The sequence below is a fragment of the Rhinolophus ferrumequinum genome, chromosome 20 (assembly GCF_004115265.2).
Source record: "Rhinolophus ferrumequinum isolate MPI-CBG mRhiFer1 chromosome 20, mRhiFer1_v1.p, whole genome shotgun sequence".
NCBI classification, from domain to species: Eukaryota; Metazoa; Chordata; class Mammalia; order Chiroptera; family Rhinolophidae; genus Rhinolophus; species Rhinolophus ferrumequinum.
In genome coordinates this window covers 20380858-20406845 of record NC_046303.1, presented here as the reverse complement: position 1 = coordinate 20406845, position 25988 = coordinate 20380858, and the positions used below count along the sequence as shown (strand labels likewise).

At 44.3% G+C, this 25988-nt stretch overlaps 1 protein-coding gene and 2 long non-coding RNA genes across 3 annotated transcripts; 2 read left to right on the top strand and 1 right to left on the bottom strand.

Annotated features, from left to right (window-relative positions):
* Positions 1-2383: 2383 nt before the first annotated feature.
* LOC117012435 (uncharacterized) lies at positions 2384-8915 on the top strand. Its single transcript, XR_004421171.1, has 3 exons — positions 2384-2465; positions 6336-6425; positions 8144-8915. It is a non-coding gene; the product is annotated as an uncharacterized LOC117012435 (long non-coding RNA).
* Positions 8916-10865: 1950 nt separating this feature from the next.
* Positions 10866-13025, bottom strand: TWIST1 (twist family bHLH transcription factor 1). The gene is made up of 2 exons (XM_033088824.1): positions 12019-13025; positions 10866-11515 (listed from the first exon to the last, which is right to left on the bottom strand). The coding sequence occupies exon 1, from the start codon at positions 12661-12663 to the stop codon at positions 12061-12063; it is 603 nt and encodes a 200-aa protein (XP_032944715.1). The 5' UTR covers positions 12664-13025; the 3' UTR covers positions 10866-11515; positions 12019-12060.
* Positions 13026-13491: 466 nt separating this feature from the next.
* On the top strand, positions 13492-21932 carry LOC117012495 (uncharacterized). Its single transcript, XR_004421176.1, has 4 exons — positions 13492-13886; positions 15160-15216; positions 16351-16473; positions 18487-21932. It is a non-coding gene; the product is annotated as an uncharacterized LOC117012495 (long non-coding RNA).
* The last annotated feature ends 4056 nt before the right edge of the window (positions 21933-25988 follow it).

Genomic DNA, 25988 nt, shown 5'->3' with positions numbered 1-25988 from the left:
AATCTATACTTTGAGAGAAATGAAGACATTATTCCAATGGTAGAGGCCGACGGAAACCAATCAAGGAAGGTATATACATCACCATCAGGCTAATGTTGACACTGAGAACCTCTTCTCTAGGGAAGCAGATAACCAGGTACCCAAAGCAACTCTGGAAGGCATTTCCACAGGGAAAACTGGAAACACTGACAATGAGGTCAAACCACCTATCAGGGTTTATCACCTCATTGGTTCAAAAGCAGGAGACTACCGGCTGATTAACTTGCAACTCAACAGTTAAAGTTTGATGTCATTTTTAAGAAATCAAAAGTCCTATGGAAGCTGTAAGTGGAAAAGAAGCTGTAGCTCATAAGTGGAAAAAGTAGCTACCTAAGAGACCCTACTTATATTTCGGAGATTATTCCAAGTCACACATCAGTCTTGCTTATCACAGCCAATTACAGGAATAACACCACCAGTGTCACCTTGCAGTGTAAAGCCCCATCTCTCAATATGGCAGAATTGTAGATGGGAAAGAATATTTGGATGAAACATTTCAGGAGGTAATTAGCATGAGCTATTAAAAATAAAAAATGGCTACATCGATGTGCACATTCCTCCATCCCCCAATTAAATAATATTTGCTACCATAGACATCACAGTCTTCTACAGAAAAACAAAGCCAAACGCATAGGAGTTCAACACTAATTTCTCCTTACACAGAATACAGATGACCCCTTTGATCACCAACCTGTCTTTCATGCTAGTTTTAGAAACCCTGTCAGGAAGAATAAAAATTTCTGTGGCTTGTGGAACTTTTTTGGAGTATAAGGTCTTGACCAGCAAATATGAAAGTATATTGTTCGGTTTCCTCTCAATATCAATACTTAGTATCACATTTTGGTTCTTGTAAGTGCTCCCATATGTTTCAGAAATAATTAAATTTTTATTGGCATTTTGGCCTGCCTCCTAAAGATGAATATCCTTCAGCTGTTAAACATTTGATAGGTTTGAAGTTGGGAAAGTTTTTTATTTAATATTTTTATGCTCTTGAATATATACATACAGAAAAGACAAGAGGTGACCTGAGCCTTTTGATGTAGTGATTGGAACTCTAGGAAAAGGTGACTTTTAAACACTCTCAGGCCGTCCTTTGAGAGAGAGGAGGGAGTTATCAGTGTGCCTTTTGTCATATGATTAAGCTTATCAAATCAGGATCGGTTCTACATAAACCAATAAACTGATCTGGTTCCTTGTTTTGTAACGTTATGAAGAATGAAGAAAGCTTGTGCATTGGAAAATACGATTCTTTAAAAGGCTCTCGAGTTAATCCATTCTCTTTCACCCAGGACATCAGGCTTATTTTGCAATTGGGAAAGCAAAGCGCTTCAAATTAGTAATATCGAAGGGACCTGGGGGGGGGGGGAGGGTGGCAGCTCATGAAAAGAGACTGAAACAGTCAGACACTCTTCCCTAAATATTACAGATTCTCAGCCTCGTGGGATTCTAAGCAAATAACCAGGATATCACTCAGGGCTAAAGCTTCCTTTGTCCGTATTCACTAGCAGTGCCCTGGCCTCGACCCTCCTCTCCACTGGTCATCAAGCCTGCGCGGTTAATTCTTTGCTTAATTTGCCTTCACCTTGGGAAAGAAGAAAGAAAACAAAGTTCCTCCTCCCCAGTCCTCAATCTGTTACATTTCGAAGTAGAAGAAATATCTGGAAAACCTCGTTTCCTTTGGGGAAAGCGTCCGATGGAGGCTACTGCGGGTCCGACCCACCTTTAACTTCAGGTTGACAAATGTGTGCAGTGGGTTCTCAGCTCCGCCAGCCTTAGGGGGTCCCCTAAAATCGTGCTAGCGTCCGCCCAGCCTGACCTACCCCCCTGCCGTGGCGCACATTTCAACTTTTCAGCTTCCTGGTGGAGCTCGCAGTAATCGAGTCGGGAGGGTTATTTTTCCTGGCCTCGCCTGGCCGTTCAGAGCCTGCAGGGAGCTTTCGGAAAGACAGCGCCTGCTTCCCCCCAGTGCCCCGGCAGCTTCCGAGCGCTGCCCGGGTCTCCGCCCCGCGGGAACCGGGATTGCGTTCCCTGCGGCAGCGGCCAGGGATTGAGGCCGAGGGTGAAACCACCAGGGGTCCCAACGGAAGGCTCATTCCCGCCCCGTTTCACATTTAGGGGTCAAATCGTATTAACACCAAACCACCAATGGGGCGGGAGCAGGTGGTTAATTACACAAAATAGAGTTAACTGCAAGAGACTCACTTTACAGGAGGGTGACTTGATTTCCCTCCATAGTTTTGTCATCTTAAAAAGAAGGTCCCTCCCTCCTCGTTAGTTGGAAGGCGGGGAAAGGTTATCAGCTGCTCCAGAGCAAGGCTGGTGCACAAGGTCAGTCTAGAGTGACCAGCAGACGGGTGCGGTAGGCGCTCGGGCTTCCCATCAGCCCGGCAATTTGGAAGCAGGTTTCCCTCGCCCCTTCCTGGAAGGTAAGAGCTTTGGCATCTGGAAGTGTCAGAAAGGAGCCTTTTGCCATAAATCATCCTGAAAAGCATTCAAATCAGACAAGCGTCTAGAGACCCCTTAGACACTCCACCCCCAAAATCCTAGATCAAAGTGCAATTCCTGGAACCATAAACACCTATTATAAGCGAAATCCTACTTATCTGGAGGATGCTAAAGCCGAGGCAAAAGGAAGGGGTAAGGGGCATTTGTCGCTGTAAATCCCCTGCACAGATTCACAAACTCTATCTTTTCTTAGCATTGTCAACTCCTTTAGCGGAGCTAGCCAACCACAGCGCTGCGAAACTCGCCAAATACGTGTTGGGGTCCCTGGGAACAGCTGGCCGGAGCGCTTAGCATGCGGGACTGGACATTCGCTTTCACTTATTTTTTTAACCCGGAGAAGCAGGTGCGAGAGAGTCCGGGGCTTGGGAGGTGGGAGACAGAGAAAGAGAATCCTGTAGGTCCTAGTTTAGAGGACAGCAACCGCTTCTTCCACATTACACTAGTGCGGCAAAACACCGTGCAAAGCACTGTTCGTCCGAGATTTAACAAAACTAGGAACAGAAAACGCCCGCCCAGGAGATTTCTGCTCTCGCTGAACTCTCCGGGTGACGTTACATTTACACTGTAAAACTTTGCAAGTTTCCGTGAGGGATGAGGACATTAAGTGGGGACCTGGACGGGACAGGTCTTCGAGGCTGAGAGCGCAACTTTCTCGCCTCGGAAATGAAAAGGACCCCAACTTATTTCCCACGGCTTCCTTGGTCAACCCAAAGTCAATCGATTGTATGTAAATCTCAAGTCTGGAGCTGGGATGGCCCGGCGGAGAGTGTGTGTAGCGGAAGCTAGGGGGCGGCGGGGAGAAGGTGGGGGGCGGGGAGAGACCTCCCTCCACAAACATTCCCCGCAGGGAGATGCGCTGGCCAAGCGGGTACCACGAGAGGGGGCTTTAGGAACCACACTGGCGGCCAGCGGACTCCCAAACTGAGATTATTCGACACGTGTCGTTTACTCCTCAAGATCCATTTCTTACGCGTGATTTATGAACGCACCTCTTTGATCAGGGACGGTTTTATCTAACCCCCGCTACAGATGACAGACACGGCTGCTAAAATGCCTCGTCCCCGCTGCCTAAAAGGTTGCTCCCACCCCTCAACCCCCCTTCCCAAATGCTGTTGCCTTTTCTCTGGTGATCTCCACCCCCTGCCAATATGCTCCTCTCCCCCACCCCCAGCCCCGTTTGCTATATTAGTTGCAGCCCCTCCGGGGTTTTACGTCAACAAAAACAAAAAGAAGCGCAGGACAGGGTCATATGAGAGCCAAGGAAGGCAGATGTAGGGCACGTCATCCCATTGGTGCCACACATGTTGGGGTTCTAAGTAGGGCTCCAGCCAGGGACCAGGAGAGTCTTTCCCAAAGTGCGGGTGCCGCCTTCGGAAGGGAGAAACCCAAGCCCTCGCAGTCAAGTCCCCGGGGGCCTGACTTTGCTCAGAGAAGGGGCCAGAAGCCGGGATGCGGAGGGTATAGTCAGTCCGCGGTTATCTGCGGGCCGGGACTCTTCAGAACAACCACTTCGGCTTAATTGAGGAGGGAAGGAGGCGGCAGGAAAGGGGTAGAGGGGAGGGGATCACGTTACGGAACCTCCTAGTCCCTAATAGGTAAAGGAAAAGTGCAGTCTCAGAAGCGGTTATTAATAGATTTTTTTTTCCCAGTGTGTGTGGTAGTAGTATTTCATTAAAACCATATCCTGGAACAAAGAGTTGTTCTTTCATGTTTCTTTGCTTTGTTATTACTCTGACAGTTCTAAAAACAGGATTTTCCAAATCAAAGGATCCCTGGAATCGTCCACCTCCTCCCCGGCTCCTTTCTCTTCCCCAAAAAGCTCTTGGTATCATTATCCCTGTACGGAGTCTTATACTCTTGATTTAGCCGGAGGACATTTAATAGCTGACTGGATTAAATATTGCAGACTCCAGCCTGGGCAATTTGAAAATCCGGGTCGTGGACTGTGCCTAACTTCAGAGAAAGAAAGCTGATCTATGAGATGTGTTTTAAGTTTCACTCAGTCGGAGCCTGGAGAGAAGGAAGAGGAAGGATTCTCTGCTCCAGGTCTCTTTTATAGGTTACAGAGTTAGAAGTTTTAAAAGGTGTGTGTTGATGGGGGGTAGCAAAAGAAGTCAAGGGTGGAATGAGGCGAGAGGCAACCTTAGCAAGAGGCTAACAGAAATTTCCTTCTGTCATCGGGTGAAAAGGGGATTTATAACATTTTAAAGAACGCTGCCCTGGAAGGTAGGCTTCTGCCTCAGGAATAGGAAGAGAACATTGGTGTAGTGGTGCATCAACAGACCTCTCTGAAAGGTTCGTTGTCATGGCTAAACTTGCAGTACTGAGATGGTCTCTGTTAGCAGCACATTGGTTTTCAACAACAGTAACAATTCTTTGGTTGGTGTTAAGTGTCAGGAACAAAAGAAGACAAGATGTATAAACTTTTGTCTAGTACTATGTTTAGAAATGGAGGTCTGGGAGCCGGAGAGGAAAGCTTTCCATAGCAGTGTCAGGGTATTGGGGTCCAACCCAACATTCCTCTAGGCTGGGCAAACCCAGAGGGGCAGGATCTGAGGTCTTTGTCCAGGATGCTTTGGGGTCTATAACCAGATATGATATGCACTCAAAGGTAATAAATCAAGGTTAAGTTCCTCCCAGGATGGCTGGATGGGTATTTAGATTAAATGCCATATAGTGAAAAGATGCTTATGTGGTCTTGTGCATTTTTAAAACTGTCAATCCTTAAAGCAAATGTGATCACTTTGAATATCTTTCATTTCTGACCAGGCTTTTGGAAACCCAAAGAGGAATAAGATAAACCCTGACAGTAAACTTAGATTTAATATTGTGGAAGGAAATACTCCAACTTCCCAACTTCTAAATTTTGTTTAAAGTAGAGAGCTGTATGGGTGGCTATATAACTAAAAGCCAGGTGCAATGTCAATTTAACAGACTTAGGAATAGTATTGTATTTAAATTTAAATAAGAGCCACAGCAGTTCATTTAATGTATAGTCTTAAAAGTATTATGAACAAATATTTAAAACCTTAATATGTGCGGAGACCCAGGGCTGTGCCACATGTTAATATTCACAACAACCTCTTTGAACATATCTCTTAAATACAGAGAAAGGAATTGGACTGTCTCCCACAACTGGGCAATTGCTAATTCATTTTAACTTTGTTTATAAAGTGAACTTCCTTCTTGCATAGAGAAAAAAAAAGTCTCCTATCTGTACAACTCATTAAAAAAAATCCATTGCAATCAAACCGATGATTTAACTTGGTTTAAAAAACAATCCCTACCCCATGGGCAGCTGGGATCCCCAGCGCGCTGGGTCCCCGCCCCAGGAGGGAGGGATCACCGCTCATCTTTCAGCCCATCTGAGCATCTTGGAGGTTTTGGGTCTGTCAGGCCTGGCATTCCTTCACTCTTCTTATCACTCTCTACCCCTTCAAAAGGCAATTGATTAGTTTCAGCTTTTCCAAACCGAGATCCGATACGTTTCTCAGGATCAAACGTCTTTGAGAAGCCAAGAGAGAAACGTGGGGGATGGGGAATGTGAAGAAGGAAAACGAGTAGGTAGAAATTTGCCCTCCATCCCAGCCCTCTGCACCCAAGGCACTTAGGGGATGAGGGATTCTGGCAAGGGATGAGATTGTGACTTATCCTGAAACAGGCATTTAATTTAACGTGTGTCTTCCCTTTCCGGAAGCAAATATTTAAAGGAGAAAATAGATACTAGAAAAGGAGGTTGATGATTTATGCCTGGATTTCCCTCTGAGTTTTTGCCTCTCTTGTATTTACAGGCGTGGCCCCATTTGCAAGTTGTACATCTGTTCTCTTCACGTGACATTTCATAAAAGCCCTAACATCTGGGCAAGATAAACTTCCTTCAGGTACCTGCTTAACTTTTCACTTGTCACACTGGTGTCACCCCCGGCGCGTCCCTTTCCCCCTCCCGCCTGGCTCAGTGGCTGAGTCTGGGGCGCTCTTTGTTCCAGACCCCCTCACTCTGGCTCCCAGCCCCAGGTGACCCCACATTGCCCCCTCCCAGCGCCAACCTCTGCAGGGCCAGTTTCTTTGGCAGACCCTCATCCTTACGTCTCCCGTCTCTGGCTCCACTGTGCAGGTCAAAGAGGGCACCATCTTGAATCCAAGGAGAAAAGTCATAGTTTGTTCGATTCAGGTTTCAAACCCAAAACAAAACAAAACAACTGCCTAATAAGCTGCGCTCAGACTCGCGCTTAGATCCTACAGTCTCGTCCATATCTTTATATTCCTCAGTGAAATGAGAAAGGGGAGCGGCTGGTGCTGACGGTTGTCTTTTCACTGAGCATCCGCTCGTCAGATAGATGTTTAAACTGCATGTTTTAACAGAAATTTAATTTCACCCGCTGGCAATCTCCCCTCCCCCAAGAAGTCTGCCTTCTGGGATGAATGTTTTTAGAACGCTTTTTTTTCTCTTTACCCAATCTGGAATTTTGTTCCCCTGGCTTCAGCGTACCTCGCACGCATAAGTACGAAGACACATCCACAAACTTTGGAGGGGAAAAAAAATAGAAGGAAAAGAAAATAGTCCACGTAAACAAGCAAGACGGCCATTCGAGGCCCTCGCTGCAGCAAACCCCAAACGATCTCATTGCAGGGCGCCCACGAAATCCCGGCTGTAATTGAGTGTTTTCTTTGAGGTTTTTCTGACCATGTGCTTTTTACCATGGTTACCATGACTCTGATAGGAGAAGTGGCATAGTCCTTAGGATCCGGTCCCATCCTTTCCCTGAGGCTTATCTCCTTGGTCCATATAAAGGAGAATATAAAGAGGGGAACTTTTGTGCCAGTGATTTTAACCTGCCCCACCTTCCAGTGACCTGCCACATGCTCCTTCTTACTTTATAGACATCTGGGAATTCCATACATGCCTTAAACTCCAATTACACACCTTCTTCAAAGGACACGTGCTTTGATTTGCTGAGAACATTAAGTGGGCTCACGTCCTGGGGCCTTGGGACAAAAGCGGATGGAAAATGTATTCCATGGCCTGTTTACTGGGTCTGTCTTTTGCTGTTCAGTAAATAAGGATAATTAATAAATCTTTTTGCAACTCGAGGGCTCGGTTTCGAGGTTTCTGGGAAACAGTGGGGTTGCCGGCTTTGAGAAATTATGAGGAAAGCGATTTCTCTTCCCACTTTCGCTGCTGCTGGGGGTGGGGCACGCTTTAAGAGACACACGCAGAAAATTCTGGAAAAGTGGCCCCCGGGGATCCCCCTCCCGACCCCCGTGTGTCGCTAACGCGGGCCTGTCTCTGGAAATTTGAGGGTGGGCCTTTGCCTGGCTGTGTTGCTGCTGCTCCCCTGGCTACCGCTGACACTTGGAGCCGCCGCCTCTGCGCTAAGGCCAGACGCAGGGCCTGCGGCGGTTCACGCAGTCGGAGGAGGGCACAGACACTGTCGCTGTCCCCAGGGCGCGGGCCTGGCCGCCACCCACGCAGGGAAGTCTGGGCCCGCGTCCCCTCCCGCGCCCGCCGCAGGTGAGACTCCCACTCCCCACCGAGTTCTGTTTGGGTTTCCGTGGCGTTTGTTCCCCGCAGGTTTGTATGTTTTTCTTCAAATTACAGATGCAGGGAAAACCGCCTGACATCATGAGAGCGGGACAAACGCTCACTTTGAAGGGTTCCTGGGCAGGACTTCAAGTGAAATCATATGCCTGAGAAGAACTTGATACCGGTCTAGAGAAAATAACCAGTTCTGAGTTTGCCAAACCGTGGAATGTGCAAAATGCTCGACTTTTTTGCAAGAGGCCAAGTGTCCCTTAAAAAGCTCCATTATGAACATGAGCCTGAAGACCGAAGGAAGGAGCAAGAAGCTTGTGCCGTTGTTGGGGGGCAAAGTGCACCTATTGTGTGAGTTTCTGCTATTTAACGTTAGGTTATAACGTGTCCCACCATGAGAAAGCTACCTGCAACTGTGCATGAATTCTCATCGGTGCATGTGCTGAGCCAGTGTGTGCACAAAGAGGGGAAATGTGTGTGTGTGGTAACAAAAACTTGCTGCTTTCTTATGACTGAAGGCTATCAATCCAACTACATTAAGAGCAAGAGTTTTCAAAAATTATGTGCCTAGTACAGGAAACAGTCTTCCTCAGTTGTTTAGAATTCACCCAAGACAATTCAATACAATACTTTCCCTCCAGTGAATACATTCTGGCTGAAGGGTTAATTTAAGACTCCAGATCCAGCCACCACATGAAATTCTCACTTCTGAAACAGAGGTAAATCATTCTAAGTGTCCTTTAAATAAGAAGAGGTAGCAAAAATAAAATGGAACAGAAAATAATGGTAGAGAGAAAAAAAACAGGTGGCTTTATTTCTATTCTAAAAAAGAATTAGCGTTGTCATGTATATTGGGGTGGGGGAGGTTGGGAATACAAAAATGGTCTGCAACCTGGAAACTGTATTCTAACAGTTGATATTTCCCACTATGTACTCTTCTTATTCAAAGTAAAACTACTCACCACCCTTCTTTCATTCGTTTATTTCTCTGAAAATCCAGGGGAAAATATTGCCTTCAGTTTAGTTTTAGTATTACTCAACATAATGTGGCATTTGCTTTTTTCCAAAATGTTTTCTCTTATGAGAAAAGAGGAGAGAACAAAACACCCCGGGAAGTTGGGAAAGGCAAATGGAAGGCTACCTTTTTTGAAACTTCTAGTTTGTATATCATCAGAGTTAAGATACAGATTACCTTCTCAGCAATGATGGTCAGCTCCATCCTGATGTATGTCAAGAAATCTGAAATACCAAATAGTCAGACCAAGCTAGAGAGCAAGGAGATTCCTCCATGAACAACTTAGAAAATGGAGGTGGTTGGATGATACACACACAAAAGAGAATTACCATCTTGATGCTCTCCCTCATCCTTCTAGGGCGCCTTTCTTATATTTCTGCTACACACACACACACACACACACACTCACACACTCTCTCTCCCACACTCCCACCCCTACACAATCACTTCCCATCTTGTTATTTGGTAAAGGACTAGGAAAATCCAAAAATTAATTCCCAAGCTTTCACTAATCATTTAAGTAAGTGCTACAGGTTTCTTATCGTAAAATGTGGTCTAAAATATTCACAGTAATAAATTTATAATATCGTTAAGTCAGCATTCTGCGAGAGTGTATGAAGAAGGAAACAAAAACCTTCGGGCAATATAATAACCTCAATCTGAGCTGAGCAAACACGATCTGTTTGCATTCATACACTTATTTGCCACAGCCATTGTTTAAATTAGGCAGTAAAGTTATTTTCCAGTTTGAAAGCTTTCCTTTTTACACTTGAATGCAGTAAACCAATATGAAAGTTAAGAACTAAGCCATATAAACTATTTCTAATGATATTAATGATAAAAGCCAGTATTTTCCTGATTCAGCAATAACCATAAAGAAATAAAAATCAAGCACCGTTCTGCCCCCGTTTTTTAATTAACTTCATCAGACTTTGTATATACATATCTAACCAAGTAAAAATTCTGTGCAATTTTGGATAAAATATATTTCTAATGAACTGACTAGAAAATGAATAGCTATACCATTTAAAATTCTAAGTGTTGCAATAGTTACTGAGGAAAGTTCAGGTTCTTTGTTTATTTTATTTTACTCCATAGATATTCATTATATATTTATTAAGGAGAATGCTTCCCAAATGGATAACATCAAAATGGTAAAATATTCTTAACTTTAGCTTTTCTATTTAGCAAACATGGCACTAAATGTCATTTTCATTCATGAAAGAAGAGTTAAGCAAATTACTTTACAAATGGAATTCTTTCCTGCTGAATTAAACTTTATTATTTTCTATGCACTTGTATTCATTTATATGTGTATAATTTTAACAACACTTCATGCATCCTTTCACTGAAACGAACCTAGTATTTAAAAGTCCTCACAAAAAGTGAAAAATACACAGTAACAAAAGAAAATAGTAATGGTTTCATACTGCTGATTTGCATTTAACTGTTTTACAGCTACCTCCTCAAAAGATAAGCAAGGGAGGTGAATAACAAGTTTAAGTTTTTGTTGTTTGGGGACCTGATAGGAGACGAAGGAGAGGTGCTTCTAAGCCCACTGGATACCAAATTGGAATAATAAAGCTGTCTTTCTAAATAACATGCCAGTACCTGTCAGTAGCTAGTTTATTTGAGTTTTTCACTGCTTTGTTTATATTAATGCCCCCTCCCTCCTGGATGCCTCCAGAGTTAAACAAGCAGGTATTTACCTCCAACTTAATCCTGAGTTTTAAAAATATACACCAAACTCTAAAGTTCTTAAAATTTTCAATCATATTTATTTATTGCAGAAAAATAATATACAAAGATATTTACAAAACAATCATAAAAATATGAATGCATTTAGACACCGGATCTATTTGCATTTTACCATGGGTCATCAATAAATAAATAGAATGTTGTTTTTTTGTATTTTAAGTTTTTTTTTCCCTCAGAGGAAGAATGAAAAAAAAAAAAAGGAATTAACTGACTATGATTTTGCCAGTCAGTTTGATCCCAGTATTTTTACTTCTAAAGGTGTTCTTAAAATTCCTCTGATTGTTACCATTTTAAAATGGAGAAAAGTCCATACTGTTGCCTTTCCTTTCAGTGGCTGATTGGCACGACCTCTTGAGAATGCATGCATGAAAAAATAAAAATAAAAACATTCTTCGTCAAAAAAAAAAAAAGGAACACAAACAACTGTTCAGACTTCTATCAGAATGTAGAGGTGTGAGGATGGTGCCGCTGCCCGTCTGGGGATCACTGTCCACGGGCCTGTCTCGCTTTCTTTTTTAAAAGTGCGCCCCACGCCCTGTTTCTTTGGATTTGGGTTCTGCTCTTCTAATTTCCAAGAAAATCTTTGGCATATATATTTATTTTTAGTTATCCAGCTCCAGAGTCTCTAGACTGTCCATTTTCTCCTTCTCTGGAAACAATGACATCTGCAAAAACCCAAAAGGGGGTAAAGTTGGTTATTGTTTAAGTCTCTGTGGCTGTTTTCTAAGACTAGTGAGCACTTATCACCACCGAGAAATTACGCTGAACAACCTGGAAGGATTTCAGCCCAAGGGCAAGAGGAAGTGGGTGGGCGGAAAGGAGGTGGAATTTGGAAACACTGGTTGTAAGGAGAACGAAAACTTTAAAGCCAAAAGAAAGGGAGGCGCTTGCAAGACTGTCCTTAACCCAAGACCCTTGCCTCTTGTTCAGTCTTCCCTCCTGTCACGCACACTCACGCACACGCACACCCCTCCCAAAAGCGCAGCCCACTCTCCCTAGCCGGACCGACTGTCTCCAGGGACACTCGGGATGAGGTGGCGGTACCAGGTTGGGTGGGAAGGCTGAAAGGGAGAGGAGAAGGAAGGCGAGGAGGGCAGGGACCCGCGGCCTGGCCGTTAGTCTTTCTGCCACCTGAGCGGCGAAGGGGCGCAGAGGCGCCGGTCCTTACCTAGGTCTCCAGCCCTGCCGAGGGGGTGGGGAGCTCCGCCTGCTAGTGGGACGCGGACATGGACCAGGCCCCCTCCATCCTCCAGACCGAGAAGGCGTAGCTAAGCCGCTCGTGGGCCACATAGCTGCAGCTTGCCATCTTGGAGTCCAGCTCGTCGCTCTGGAGGACCTGGTAGAGGAAGTCGATGTACCTGGCCGCCAACTTGAGGGTCTGGATCTTGCTCAGCTTGTCCGAGGGCAGCGTGGGGATGATCTTCCGCAGCGCGGCGAACGCCTCGTTCAGCGACTGCGTGCGCTGGCGCTCCCGCACGTTAGCCATGACCCGCTGCGTCTGCAGCTCCTCGTAGGACTGCGGACTCCCGCCGCCGCTGCTGCTGCCGCCACCGCCCGCGCCGCCGCCGCCGCAGCCCGCAGACTTCTTGCCGCGCTTGCCCTGTGCGGGGCTGCCCGGCTCCTCACCGCCTCCGACGCCCCCGCCCACGGCCCCGCCAGGCCCCGAGCCGCCGCCTGCACTGCGCCGGCTGCTGCGCCGCTTGCGCCCCCCGCGCTTGCCGCTCGGGGGCTGCTGCCGGTCCGGCTCCTCCTCACTGTTGCTCAGGCTGTCGTCGGCCGGCGAGACTGGCGAACTGGACACGTCCTGCATCATCTCTCGGGCGGCAACGTACGGCCTTGCAGGCCCGGGGCAGAGGGGCGGCCCGGGGAAGACGAGGAGAGCGGGACGCCTCAGCCCGCCAGCTTCCCCAGCGCGCGGCGCCGGCCGGGGCGGTGCGGCCCGCCGAGGAGGGAGCGGGAGGAGGGACGGGGAGGATCTCCGCAGGGAGGGCGCGCGGGGGAGGCGGGGAGGGAGGCGGGAGGGGGAGGGGACGGTGTGGATGGCCCCGAGGTCCAAAAAGTAAGCGCTCAACGGCTGCACGCACACCCTCTCGGCCTCCTGGAAACGCTGCGGGTGCCGGCGAACCCGCGATGTGTCTGGGAGTTGGGCGAAAGCTGCAGACTTGGAGGCTCTTATACCTCCGTGCAGGCGGAAAGTTTGGGGGCAGCAGTGTCATTGGCCTGACGTGGGGAGGAGGGACTTTTCGAAGTTTTATAGGAAAGTTTCCGCTTTCCAGCCCCCCTTCTCCGTCCCCACCCCCCTTCTTCGGGGTCTAACAATTCGTCCTCCCAAACCATTCAAAACCGACCTGGCTCGGGAGACCGGCCCCTCTGCCCGCCTCCTTGCTGCCCTCCCCCTCCCTCCCCGCCGCCCTTCGCCCGCGGGCGCGGGACGATTTCCTTCCGCGCAGGAGCGGGCGCGGGCCGCGCCCCCGCACCGGAGTGCAGCCCCGGGAAGCGGCCGGAGGGGACCGTCGCGGCCGCGGTGTCGGTCCCTCCCGGAGTGGCTGTGACAGCAGCGATGGCAACAGCTTCTTCGCAGTGGGTGATGTCTCATTTCGCCACAGTACCCTCTAGGTCCGTGGGGCCGGTTGGGGATTGCTGGGGCGGGGGAAAGGCAAGACAACTGGCAACGCGGAGCCCACCCAATGGTTAGATAGACGGGGCCCTGGAGTCCCAAGGGCCAAACCACCGCGGCTGGCCCTGAGGTCGTGGGCGTTTCTGAAGACGTGGCCGCGCCGTGGGGACTGAGGATCTGCGCCCCGGCCTGCTCTCTCACCCCTCCCCTAGAAGCATCTGGCCTTCTTTTTCCCTCCACAGTCATCCAATCTAAAGCTTCCCAACACCCAGATGGACTACATCTACGAAGGTGCCAGAATGAGGCAGAAGTTAATTCTCCCGCGGAAGGCAGTCCTGTCCTTGGAGTAGGCGTCAGGGCCGGAGTGGGCAGCGCAGCGTCTTCGCCGCCGCCCTGATCGCCTGAGCTGCCATCCCAAGGTGGAGGACCCTGTGTCCCTTTCGTCCCCCTCTCCTAAATAAGGTCCTGCGTTGTGACCCCTAAAGGTCGGCTCCTAAGAGAGTGAGATGGGGGTTCAACATTGTTGCCAGCTGTGAGAGTCCCCTTCCCCACACCCCACCCCCACCCCCCATTCCTAGGAGATCGAGCGGGCAATTAATGCTTCCTGCGCCCCAAAGGCATTCCAATTATTTGGACACTTTTACATTTTAAACATTTCTATCCAATAAATTAACGAAGATCCCCTAAGAGGGTGTTAATGCAGAATCTGACAGATTGGAAGCAACAAAAGTTGGTGAGCTGGTGAAGTGAAGGGAAGCCGCTGTGGAAGAGAAGCCCATCTTTGCAATGCAAGGCTTTGTTTTTCTTTTTATTTTTTTGAACGCGTTGGGATAGAAGAACCGTTTCATATTCACGCCTTACGTTGCAAAGCAAACCACAGGTCAAAAGTAGTAGTTGGGTGGGGGGGTGGCAGATTTGGGGGATGCCGGTGTTGTGTGCCCTGCGCTCGGGTCCCTTGCGCAGGCCATGGATTAACTGAGCGAAGTGCCCCTTTCTTGGTCGGACAGAGGGTCGAGGCCGCGGGCGCCCTATGGAGGAGGCGGGAGCTCGGGCGACGCGAGGGCAGGCCACGTGGCTGTGCGGGGCTGAGGCTCCTGCAGCTTCGATTCGGGAAAACCCGGGGTCTGGAGCGCTTGGGGCAACTGAAGGGCTCAGTCTTCTAGGGGAAGTGAGGGCAAGAGGCATCTCTCCCGCGGGGAGCTCACAAGATTGTACTTTGTACTTTTTGGGGGGCAGGGAGGGCCGACTCGCAGGATTTGTCTATCACTATTTTTACGAATATTCAGAAACAATGACCACTGCATGCCAACTCTTGCTTCGCGAGTCGCTGCCATATTTTAAAATCAGCTTCTATGAAAATCAAATTCTACTTGACCTCCACTTAATAGGCAGGTCTCCACGTAGGCAGGTCTCCTTAAAACAAAGCTCACTCTGATTAGTCACCCTGGTGTTTGCATCTTCTGCCGTAGGACTTTATCTCTTGGAAGCAGTTAGAGAACAAGGCAGAAATTCTGCCCTCCTCTCTACCTAGTGTTCTCTCTTGGAAATCTGAGTTGCAGAGTATTCCGCGATTCTTACTTGAACGTGACTTCAGAATTCTTTAAAATATTCCTTCCACATTTGCCTATCTCGGTTTTTTTTTTAAAGCATCAATCTCCAAACTTAATTTTTTGTTTTTGTTTTTCCCTTTAGCCGAATTCTCAAAACTAAGGAGATCGAATAATTGGACTCTTTCCTTTGTGGCTGTGGGTAAGCAAGACAGGAAAGTGTGGGCAAAGTGTAAAGGAAACCTTACCTGACCAAGGGGAATTGGGGTTGGGGGGATGGAAATGGGGGCGGAGAAACTGGAGGAGAAACCGAGTCCATGACTGCGCAGCAGCCAGGGATCATTAGCCAGCCCGACTTGCAAAGTCATCAATCTCCAAGACTAGTTCTTAAACAAGTGAGCCCAGACCTTCTCGGGCACTAAACTTCTAGGGGGCCATTTAGTACAGGGATCCCCAGGGCTGAGGCGAAGCTCTGGATGACAGAATGCCTAGAAGAAGGTTTAAAATGAGTGACCTAACCAGAACCATCCGGGCACGGAATCTTTCTGACGGAATCAAAATGAATGACTGTAGTTCTGACAAGAAATCTCTCTTGAACTCTTGGAAAGAGTGGAGGATGAGACTGAGAGGGGTTTCCGAGTGCTCACATGTTACTTTTTGAGCCCAAGGATGTAGCTTGCCCAATGAATTAACCTTGCAAAACGTGTCGGGCTTGAAACACCCTGCTTTGCAAACTACAACGTTTCCTGGCTGGATTATCCCACCACTCTGCTCATCTGTAGCTATATATCCTACTTGACATTTTGTCTAACAGTTTTCTTACCCACTCTTGCTGGTGCACGAATAAAGGTGGGATCCCCTTCTGTGTGCTGAAGAGCCAAATGTAATTCTGCATATGTTGTATATGCAATGATAGCTTCCAAAATATTTAACCTACGAAAGCTTACTTAATTCTAAAAGCTTAATTGCGGGTTCTTAAAGAGTCTTAGAAATTTACCTTTGGGGCTGAATTCAGCCTGACTTGAAGGACCTCGGTGGAGGACTACCTTCTTTGGGAATACTGGATTAATTGGAATTAAATCATTTTGTTTACTTCTAGCATAAATTCCCTGAAAAATAATTTAACTGAAAACAAAAAAAAAAAGTTTTCTTTTGCACTCGATAGTTCAAAACGAGCTTTGTTTTCAAACTGCAAACTTGGCATGTTTGCAGTCCTGTTTGCAGTTCTTCCTGAAGAATGTGTGTGATGTTACAAATTAAAAATGCTGTTAGCAGTAACAGTTAGGAATCTCAGTGAGAATCTTCCATAAGTATGTTTATATCTGTATCTTTACAGTTGGAATATGCACTGCCATTCTCTTAGCAAGTCATTTATAGATACTTTTAGAGAAGGAAACACCCATACACTATGAAATGGTGAGCAAGTCGGTAAATTTTGGAGTTGGGGCTTGCACAAAAGGTGAGTACTTAAATCTGTGTGTACTCCTTCTTCTCAGTCTTTGGATGATCTACCACCTGTTTGCTGGCTTAGAGTTCTGTAAAATAATTTCTCAGAATTTCATGAATGAAGCATGGCATTCACACAGAAGGGGGCGCAAATTGGAAAACGCTGCAGTGGAGCAGATCTGCCAGGACATTGCACATCTTAGATTAAATCAGGTTTTGCACACTACCGGGATTTAAATGAGAAAATTTTATCGAAATGGAACATAAAGTTTATGTCAGCACAAAGGACTTTTGATCCTCTGTGTAAAAAGCAGATGCTTCCTCAGTGACACAGGCAGCCTTAATGATGTTGGAACACCTTGCCCTAAATTAGAGGTCATTCTTTTTCTCATTTAATGGTAGGTTAATTCATGCATTGGACTGATTCTACGTTTCTCTTTCGGAATTTCTTTAAGAGTGAGGAACTAAAGTTACAAGGAATGAAAATTTGAAGCTTTCAATCCAGAAATTAAATGAGAAAGTATAAGTCACAAGAAATTGAGCTGCCAAGATTACCTCAAATAAGCCAATCAAATTTTCAAATAAATATTAATTTTTCAAATAGCTGGCATTCTGCACTTAAAACAAGGATGAAATAAGGAGACATAACTTGCTGAAATTGTAGGGAGAGAAGAATCAGAGTGGAAAAGTATGGAGTTTTGAAGAGTCTTTCCTCCCTCTCTCTTTGTTAGTTTATTGGGTGTGCAGGCTAGAGAGTCTGTGTCCCATCTTTGCTGCCAAGTAACCTTGTTAAAATCATCTCATTTTACTTATTTCAAAAAATTGCTGCAATAATTGAAGAAATAATGTGATAAATTCATAGTTATTCATAGATGCTTTTGTCATGGCCGAAAACTTCCTACATAGTAAACATTTTCCCCTTCTTTTTAATCATCTGATAATCAAGCAATTTAAATGTAAATCAAATGATTTGCATTTTGCCTTTTTCCAGCTAATGTTCCCTTTGTAATCACTCACAACTTGCAACTCTTTTTACTTCCAGGGATTTTCTTTTATCCACAAATGGCTCCTCCTATCCCCAAGCCTTAAATCCTATATTCATTGTTTGGATTGATTGTTTCTGCAAAAAACATGCTGTTTTTGCCGGTGACCACAAGAGGACACAATTTCCCAGAGAACTTTGTTTAAAAAAAAGCTTAGGGAAAAGGAAAACTCACAAAAAAGCAAAAATACTACACAATCAACAAATGTCATTTGGGCATGTCTGGCTGATTTATGTAACTTTTATTAATTTTTAAAAACAAACATGAGTTGGCATTCAAGTTTTAGGTTTTTTGGAAAAGTTAATAACTTTTTATTGTAGAACATAAAAGCATACATTTATGAAAATATACTAAAATACTACCATTTTAAGGGAAAATGTTTATTTTGCATTAGCAGAATTTTTTTTACAAAACAGTATTTTGTACAAAGGGAAAATGTTTATCTTACATTAGCAGAATTTTGTATAAAACTCTCACTGACCAGGAATTTTATTTTCTTAATTTTGAGCTATGTTTGGCAATAAAAACAGTTTTTTAAAAATATATGACTGTTTCAAAATGGCTTTGAAAGTTGGAATTTTTAGTTTGGGCATTTGGGATGTCTTTACATTAAAAAATTACATGAGAATTATGTTTTATGGTTTGTCAATGATTTTTTAATGCACATAGTAGGTTAAGACCTAAAATTATTTTCCAAAGATACAGAATAATAAGATATTTTAAAGATATTGACTTCCCTAGAATTATTATACACAATCTTCAATTTAATTTAAGCTGTCCTTCCTCTTTCCTACGACTTCCTCTCAAAAAGTGTTTCAGGGCATCTGATTATTTGTAAATTAAAGTAAATTAAAATGAATTATGTCTCAATATTTTTGTGAAGGATTTTCTAATTCCGGTGGAGCACCATGACAACCAGGCTGGGGAATTTCTGTTTCAGTTGGAACTCAATGCTTTTGCTTTGCATTTATGTCTTCTTGCAGATACATTCCTAATCACATTCTCTGAGACCCTGCTGGAGGGACTGAGCAATGGACCAAAAGATATGGAGAAAGAAGATGATAAAAAGACGAGAGAACCGAGTAAAAATATGGAGGAGATGACGAGAGACAGAGCAGAATGTGGAGAGAGGGTAAAAGAAGGAGCTGCAGCAAGTGAGCAAAAGAGAGAATTGATAGAGAAAAAGAATGAGGCTTGATATGTAGGGGGAACAAAAGGCTTAAATGACAAAAGAAAGAAAGAAATTAATGCACACTGTGGGAAACAGAAAAGCACCAGGATTATTTGCCTCAGTTTCTGCTCAGAGAGATTGTTGCAAGTAGCTGCCTCATCCCTTGCTGTAGGCATTTCATTTTAAAAATCCCTTTTACTATCACCCAAGTCATAACAAAAAGTAAAGAACAGGGTGGAGGGCCATGAAACATTTAATTCAAATTGATGTTCATCTAATAGGCATTCTCTATCCAGAATTAGAGTAAAGATGGTACCATGTTGCTAATACTGGATCTCAAGATGGTGAAGGGAAAGACATCCAGGGGATGTCTTGACTGACGCCATTACTCTTCAAAAGATGCTGCGAACCATGATAGGATTTCAAAACTCTTATGTGGTTGCTGAGACTCCTGGTTCTAGTTATTTTCCTTTACCTCCAAAATGGAGATCAAACTGGATGTTTTTCCCTGTGATTTAGTCAGGATCAATGCCTCTGCCATCGCAACCTCTGATTCCTCAGGGAAAAGTATACCTCCAGGCAAGTGATGAGTCTTACTCTCATTCACCCCTACTCATAACCTTGAGAGATTGTAAGGTCCTGGTTCTGCTAATGGCGTATGCAGGAAACCTGAATTCCGGTTTCAATTGGCACTAATTAATTGCAACACATTTATTGATTCGTATGTCGTTCAACAAAAACGCGTTAAAGTTTTTAATTATTTTAGGTGCCCCGAGTAAGATTTAGCTGTGACATCAAGGATGTCACAGTCTAATGGGAAATAAAACATGAAAACAATTTTGTAACATGGAGAGCTAAATGCCGTGATAGATATTTTCAGAGTGCCAAGGAAGGACACTGGACCTGTCTGAGGTGACAAGATGCCTTTGCATATTGGGAAATTACCTCACTGCAATGGTAGCCTCCAAATACACTTCCAGGAAGTCTGTCCCAGAGAGAAACACACCAGAAGGCCCACAGAATAAATTAAGATGCACATGTCACATGGTTTATTGAATCGATTTGAAAAATACAGCAAGAAAGGGAAATATATGGAGTAGGTTAATACAGTAGGATAGGTTGCAAACAGGTAGAAAGAACTGCTACGCAGATCCTTGTACACAGAGGTACAGAATGTTATTAATATAGTAATATCTTCTGTTCCCCCTCTTTCTCCCCCTCCTCCTCCCCCTCCCTCTCCATCAGCCTTCATGGCTGGAGGTGGTGTGGATGTGGGAGCCACCAGAAATGATCCAAAGTTCAGATCACAGTAACTTTGTGTGCCATGCTAAGGTATTTGGGTCTTATTCTAAATGCAATTGGAAAACTGAAGACTGTTAAGCAGGGAAAGCATATGACCAGATTTATATTTTAGAAATATCAGTCAATGGATAGACAGTGCAGCGGGTGGATTAGACAGTCACATAGTTAGATTTAGGAAGTTTTGCATCAACCCACAATAGACCTAATGTAAGTAGATCAGTTGCCTTGTGAGATGAGAACTTACACAGTTGCAGTAGCTGTGGGGACGTGGACAGGATAATACAAAGTTGAGAGAAAATGAGTGGATTTAGGGAGATTTGGGGGCATCAGTTCCTAGTCTGCAAAATGAAGCAAATGGATACATAATTTCAAAAAGTTAAAAAATGTGTAAATTTGAAAGGAGTTTAGAAATCATCTAGCCTGACTAGTCAGTTGTAAAGATGAAAAAGTTTTCTTCATGAATGCTTATGACTAAGATTTGGGAATATCTGGAACCTGCAAGCATTTTCCTAAGTAATGAGAATGAATTTCCTTCTAATTCTGGAAACTGTTTGTGGCCAACTGTGGGCCTAAACTTTTATGCCAAAAATTAGTAAAATAGGCAATGAAGTGATTTGAAAGGGGGCAAAAGGGGCTCCCTCCAAGAACCACCTTATACTTCCCATAGTCTTGCCTTAAATCTGGCACTGGTAACTCATTAAGATGGGGCCTGGCATTGTCCTCTCCAGGCTCCTTTTTTAGATGGCAAAGTCCCTAAGGTGAGGTAACAAATTAGGTCACTAACACCTTTGAGTGAATTAGATTGTATGATGTTTTTCTCAAGACAGGAGTGGCTCATGGTAGCCGAAGGACACTGGGACATATTGGAGAGGCCGGGCTGAAAGGCAGGGAGAATTGTAAAGAAAGGAAAGGTTGTGGTATTAGGGCCTTTGCAGTTTTTCCAAGTGTGGGCCTTGGCCTGACACCCTGGGCCTGTTGGAGCCTTCCATGCCTGTTACTCAGTGTGGCTGAAACTGTCCGGTTCTGTCTTTTGGATTTAGTTCTGATAGGCAGAGCACAGTGAGACAGCAAGGAAACAAGAGCCCACCAGCTTTGTTGCATCATTCCGATTTGTATCAAGGTCTTAGAACCTTGAAACGTGTCCATCAAATAAGGGATACCCTTCTATTTCACTATCAGATGTGAGTTAAGAGCAAACAATAATTCATGATCTCTTTTTTTAACTACAGTGGGCCTCTTTAGATGTAGTTGTGTTCAAGAGTAGAAGTATTTCCGAGGACTATGACATTATATAATGACTAAGAAAACAAAAATATCCATTAATGGTCATAAGCAACCTTAGTGCAATTTTAATTTCACAGACAAGTTTTTGGACTGGGGAGAAATCGTAGAAAATACCCTAAAGAGAAAAGCAAAGATGTTAATTCTGAAGCATATCAGAATTAATGGGCTTAGAATATCTGAAGAGCAGGTATTACAAATGAATTACATTTGATTTATTTTTTAAGTGGGCCATTCTCTAAAATAGTCGGATATAATTATTAGGAAAGATAAACTCTGCCTCTAGATATATAACATTGATTTATTATTAATTTCAGTATATTGATTCTTATATGAAAATTGGGCACCCAGATATTTTACACATTCAGTAAAATATTTCACAGTGTTTTGTTTAACACACATCTTAAATTGGAGAGAGATAATTTCATAGCAAACTTTGGTAAGGCAGAATGACTATCAGATTTTATAGGTGAATACATCAGCAATAGAAGTGACGATCATAAGTGTGCTTTAGTTACTGTTATTTCTACGATTTAATAGGTATGGCAGAATCATATTATTGGAGTAATTCCATAGAATGAAAGCAGAATAAAAATAGGAATCTAGGTAATTTCCCTAGGTTAAATTAAATGATCATTTTTCTTTAATTTATGATACACTTTTTAAAATATTACATTTGCAGGATTGGAGAAACTGTTTATAAAAAGTCACTTCAATAACGTCAACCATTAGAGCTACAATAAATTTTAGAAGTCCAGAGCACTTCTTCTTCTGACAAAATAGAGTGGCCATAGGGAATGGTGTAGTGGATGATAGTCTAGATCCTGGAACCAGTTAGTGGATGTTCAAATATGGCTTAACTTCTTACTACCTGTGTGACCTTAGATATATTACTTACCACTCCATGCTTCCTGCGAAAGGGAGAGAATAATGTACCTCAGATGATGAAATAAAGTCGTAAGTGCTAACCACTTAAAATGGTGTCTGGCACTTGATATGTGAAGATATTGTTATTTTTTTTTTGTTTTTTGCAATTTTGACTTTTTTATTTGATTCTTAAAATATTTTTATTAATATGCAGTGTATATTAGTTTCAGGTGTACACGATAGTTATTCAACATGTATATACCGAAAAATTGATCACCGTAAGTCCAGCAACCATATGACACCGTACCATGCAGTCACAATATTATTGACTATATTCCCTGTGCTGTGCATTACATCCCCATGACTTATTTGTCTTATACCTGAAAATTTGGACATCTTGCTCCGCTTTACCTTTTCCCATTTTTAAAATTTTCAATTACAGTTGACATTCAATATTATTTTGTATTAATTTCAGGTGTGTAGCATAGTTGTTAGACATTTATATAATTTAAGAAGTGATCCCCCAACTAGTCTAGTACCCACCTGGCACATGAATAGTTATTACCACGTCGTTGACCATATTTCCTATGCTTTACTTTACATCCCCAGGACTAATTTGTGACTACTAATTTGTATTTCTTAATGCCTTCACCTTTCTCACTCTGCCCCCAACCCCCCTCCCATCTCCTTCCCCAATAAATCTAGCACCCATCTGACACCATGCATACTATTACAATATTTTTGGCTATATTCCTTATGCTATACCCTACATCACCTTGACTACTGTGTAACAACCAATTTGTACTTCTTAATCCCTTCCCCTTTTTCACCACCCCATCCCTCCTCCCATCTGGCAACCATCAAAGTGTTGTCTGTATCTATGTGTTTGTTTCTGTTTTGTTTGTTTATTTTGTTCTTTAGCTTCCACACATAAGTGAAATCACATTGCATCTGTCTTTCTGACATGCTCCACTCAGCACAATACCCTCCAGGTCCATCCATGCTGCCACAGATGGCGAGGACCCATTCCCTTCCCTGGCTGAGCAATATTCCATTGTATGTATGTACCACCTCCTCTTTATCCATTCTTCCATGGACAGACACCCAGGCTGCCTCCACATCTTGGCCATTGTAGATAATGCTGTGATGAACATATGGATGGCATGTCCCTTCAAAATAGTGTTTTAGGTTTCTTAGTGAAACCTGAAGTGGGATTACTGCGTCCTTCATTGTCTCTTATAGCCTTTGTTTTAAAGGCTACTTTGTCTGGTATAAGTATTGCTACCCCCAACTTTGTTTAGTTATTTTTCATTTCCATTTTCATGGAATATCTATTTCTATACCTTTACTTTCTGTGTCTGTTTAAATCAGAAGTGAGTTTCTTGTAGGCAGCATATGTAAAGGTCTTATTTTCTAATCCATTCAGCCACACTATGTTTTGATTGGAGCATTTAATTTATTTACATTTAAAGTAATTGTGGATAGATACATAGTTATTGCCATTTTATTATTCATATTTTTGATTTTTTTCTTTTCATCTTAAAGATGTCCCTCTAAGACACCTAACCTGTATGGTTTGGTGGTGATGAACTCTAACTTTTTCTCGTCTGGGAAGCTCTTTATCTGTTTTTCTGTTCTAAATGATAGCTTTGCTGGATAGAGTAATCTTGTTGTAGGTCTTTGTTTTTCATCACTTTCAATATTTCCTGCCAATCCCTTCTTGCCTGCAAAGTTTCTGTTGAGGAATCAGCTGACGGTCTTATGGGAACTTCCTTGTAGGTAACTAACTGCTTTTCTCTTGCTGCTTTTAATTTCTCTTTGTCTTTAACTTTTGCCATTTTAATTATAATGTGTCTAGGTGTGGGCCTGTTTGGTATCATTCTGTTTGGGACTCTCTGGGCTTTCTGGAATTGTATCTCTATTTCCTTCACCTGGTTAGGAAATTTCTCATTCATTATTTCTTCAAATAGGTTCTCAGTCTCTTACTTTCTCTCTTCTCCTTCTGGAACACGTATGATGCAAATGCTGTTCTGCAGGTTGTCCCAGAGATCTCTTAAACTATCCTCAGTTTTTTTTTGTTTTTTTTCCAAATTCTTTTTTTCTTTTTGCTGTTCCAGTTGGGTGTTTTATACTACCCTATCTTCCAAATAGCTGATTCGATTCTCTGCTTCATCTAGTCTGTTGGTGATTCCTTCTAGTGCAGTCTTCATTTCTTCATATTGTATTCTTCACTTCTAATTGGTTCTTTTTTATGGTTTCTATGTTCATTTTTATGCTTGCTATCTCTTTATTGAAGTACTCACTAAGTTCCTTGAGCATCCTTGTAACCATTGATTTGAACTTTGCCTCTGGTAAGTTGCTTAAGTCCATTTCATTTAGTTGTTTTTCTGGATTTTCCTCCTGCTCTTTCATTTGGGACACTTTTCTTTGTTTCCTTATTTTGGCTGCCTCTCTGTATTTGTTTCTATGTATTAGATAGATCTGCTATGTCTTCCAGTTTTGGCCAGGTGGCCTTCCAGTTTTGGCCAGGTGGTCCTGTGGGGACCAGTGGCACAGTCTCTCTGGTCACCTGAGCTGGGTGTTCCAGGCGTGTCCCTCGTGTAGGTTGTATGTGCCCTCCGGTTATAGTTGAGTCTTGATTGCTATTGGCATGTCAGAGTGGGATTCACCTCAGTGGGCTCTGGTGCCTATTGAGACCCCCTTTGTGCGTGCTGCTTGTGGAGCTAATGCAGTGCTCTGCGATTGTCTGAAGCCAACCTCCAAGTATGTTGGCTCCGGGGCCTCCTGGGAGGGGCTCCCATGCAGGCCCAGGTCAGCCACTGCTTGTAACTGACTGGGGGCTACATGGTAGGAGCTACAAAGTGATCCACAGTTGTTTGCTGCCTGTGCTAAACCTGGAGGCACATGGGAGGGGCTACGCTGTGACCTGAGGACAGCTGCCACCAGTACCAGGCCAGGGGTAACTCCACAAATTCAAAAAATCCAGGACACCCGGAGGCCTGCTACCACCTTTCAGCTCCCTTAAGTTTCAACCACTGGTGAAGCCTCACGCAGTACATGACTTGGGTGAGGTAGGGTCTCAGGGAGTCACTAGAGTGGCAAGAGTTGTGATCACCAGGTTAATGTAGATTCTGGTTTGGTGCCCGTGCTGAGCCTGGAGTGAGTGACTCAGGAAAAGTCTCAGAGCACACTGAGGCCAGTCGCCTCCTGCCTGGGGTCCGTGGACTCCAATAGTTTTCAAAGAAAGAGCGCAATGTGGGAGGGGCTGGCTGTTCATGGAGAAAGTGCCTCAGGTGGTGCTTGAATTTGGTGCAGCACGGTCTCAGCTGAGTCAGCAGGGTGGAGCAGTGGAGCTCACCAAGCCAATGAGATTCAGATTTGGCTTGTGGGGGTGGGTTCAACACAGATAAGATGGCCCCTGCCTGCCAGCTGCATGGGAGAAAGACTCCTCACTAGGAAAATGCTGACTGTCCTACACACTTCAGTCTGCCCCCCGAGTCACTATCCCTCTGCTGGAGCCCAAGGTGAGTACCTGCGAGTGAGTGGTCTGTGCGTGGTTCAATTAAGAGGATGTCTGGGTTTCCTGCAGCTTTCCGTCCCACCTAAACGGTTGGAATCTTCACTGTTTTTCATAGCCAGATGTTGTGTGGGCTTCTTTTCTTGGCACCAGTATTCCAGGCTGGGGACCCCAGTGTGGGGGGTTGGGGTCCCTCACTCCTCCAGGGGGAACCAACATGGCTGAGCTATCCCTCTTGATTCTCAACTGCCACACACAGGTGTGGGGCTCGTTCCACATCTCCACGCCTTCTACCAGTCTCGACGTGGCTTCTTCTTTAAATTTTTAGTTATAGGACTTCTGTTTGC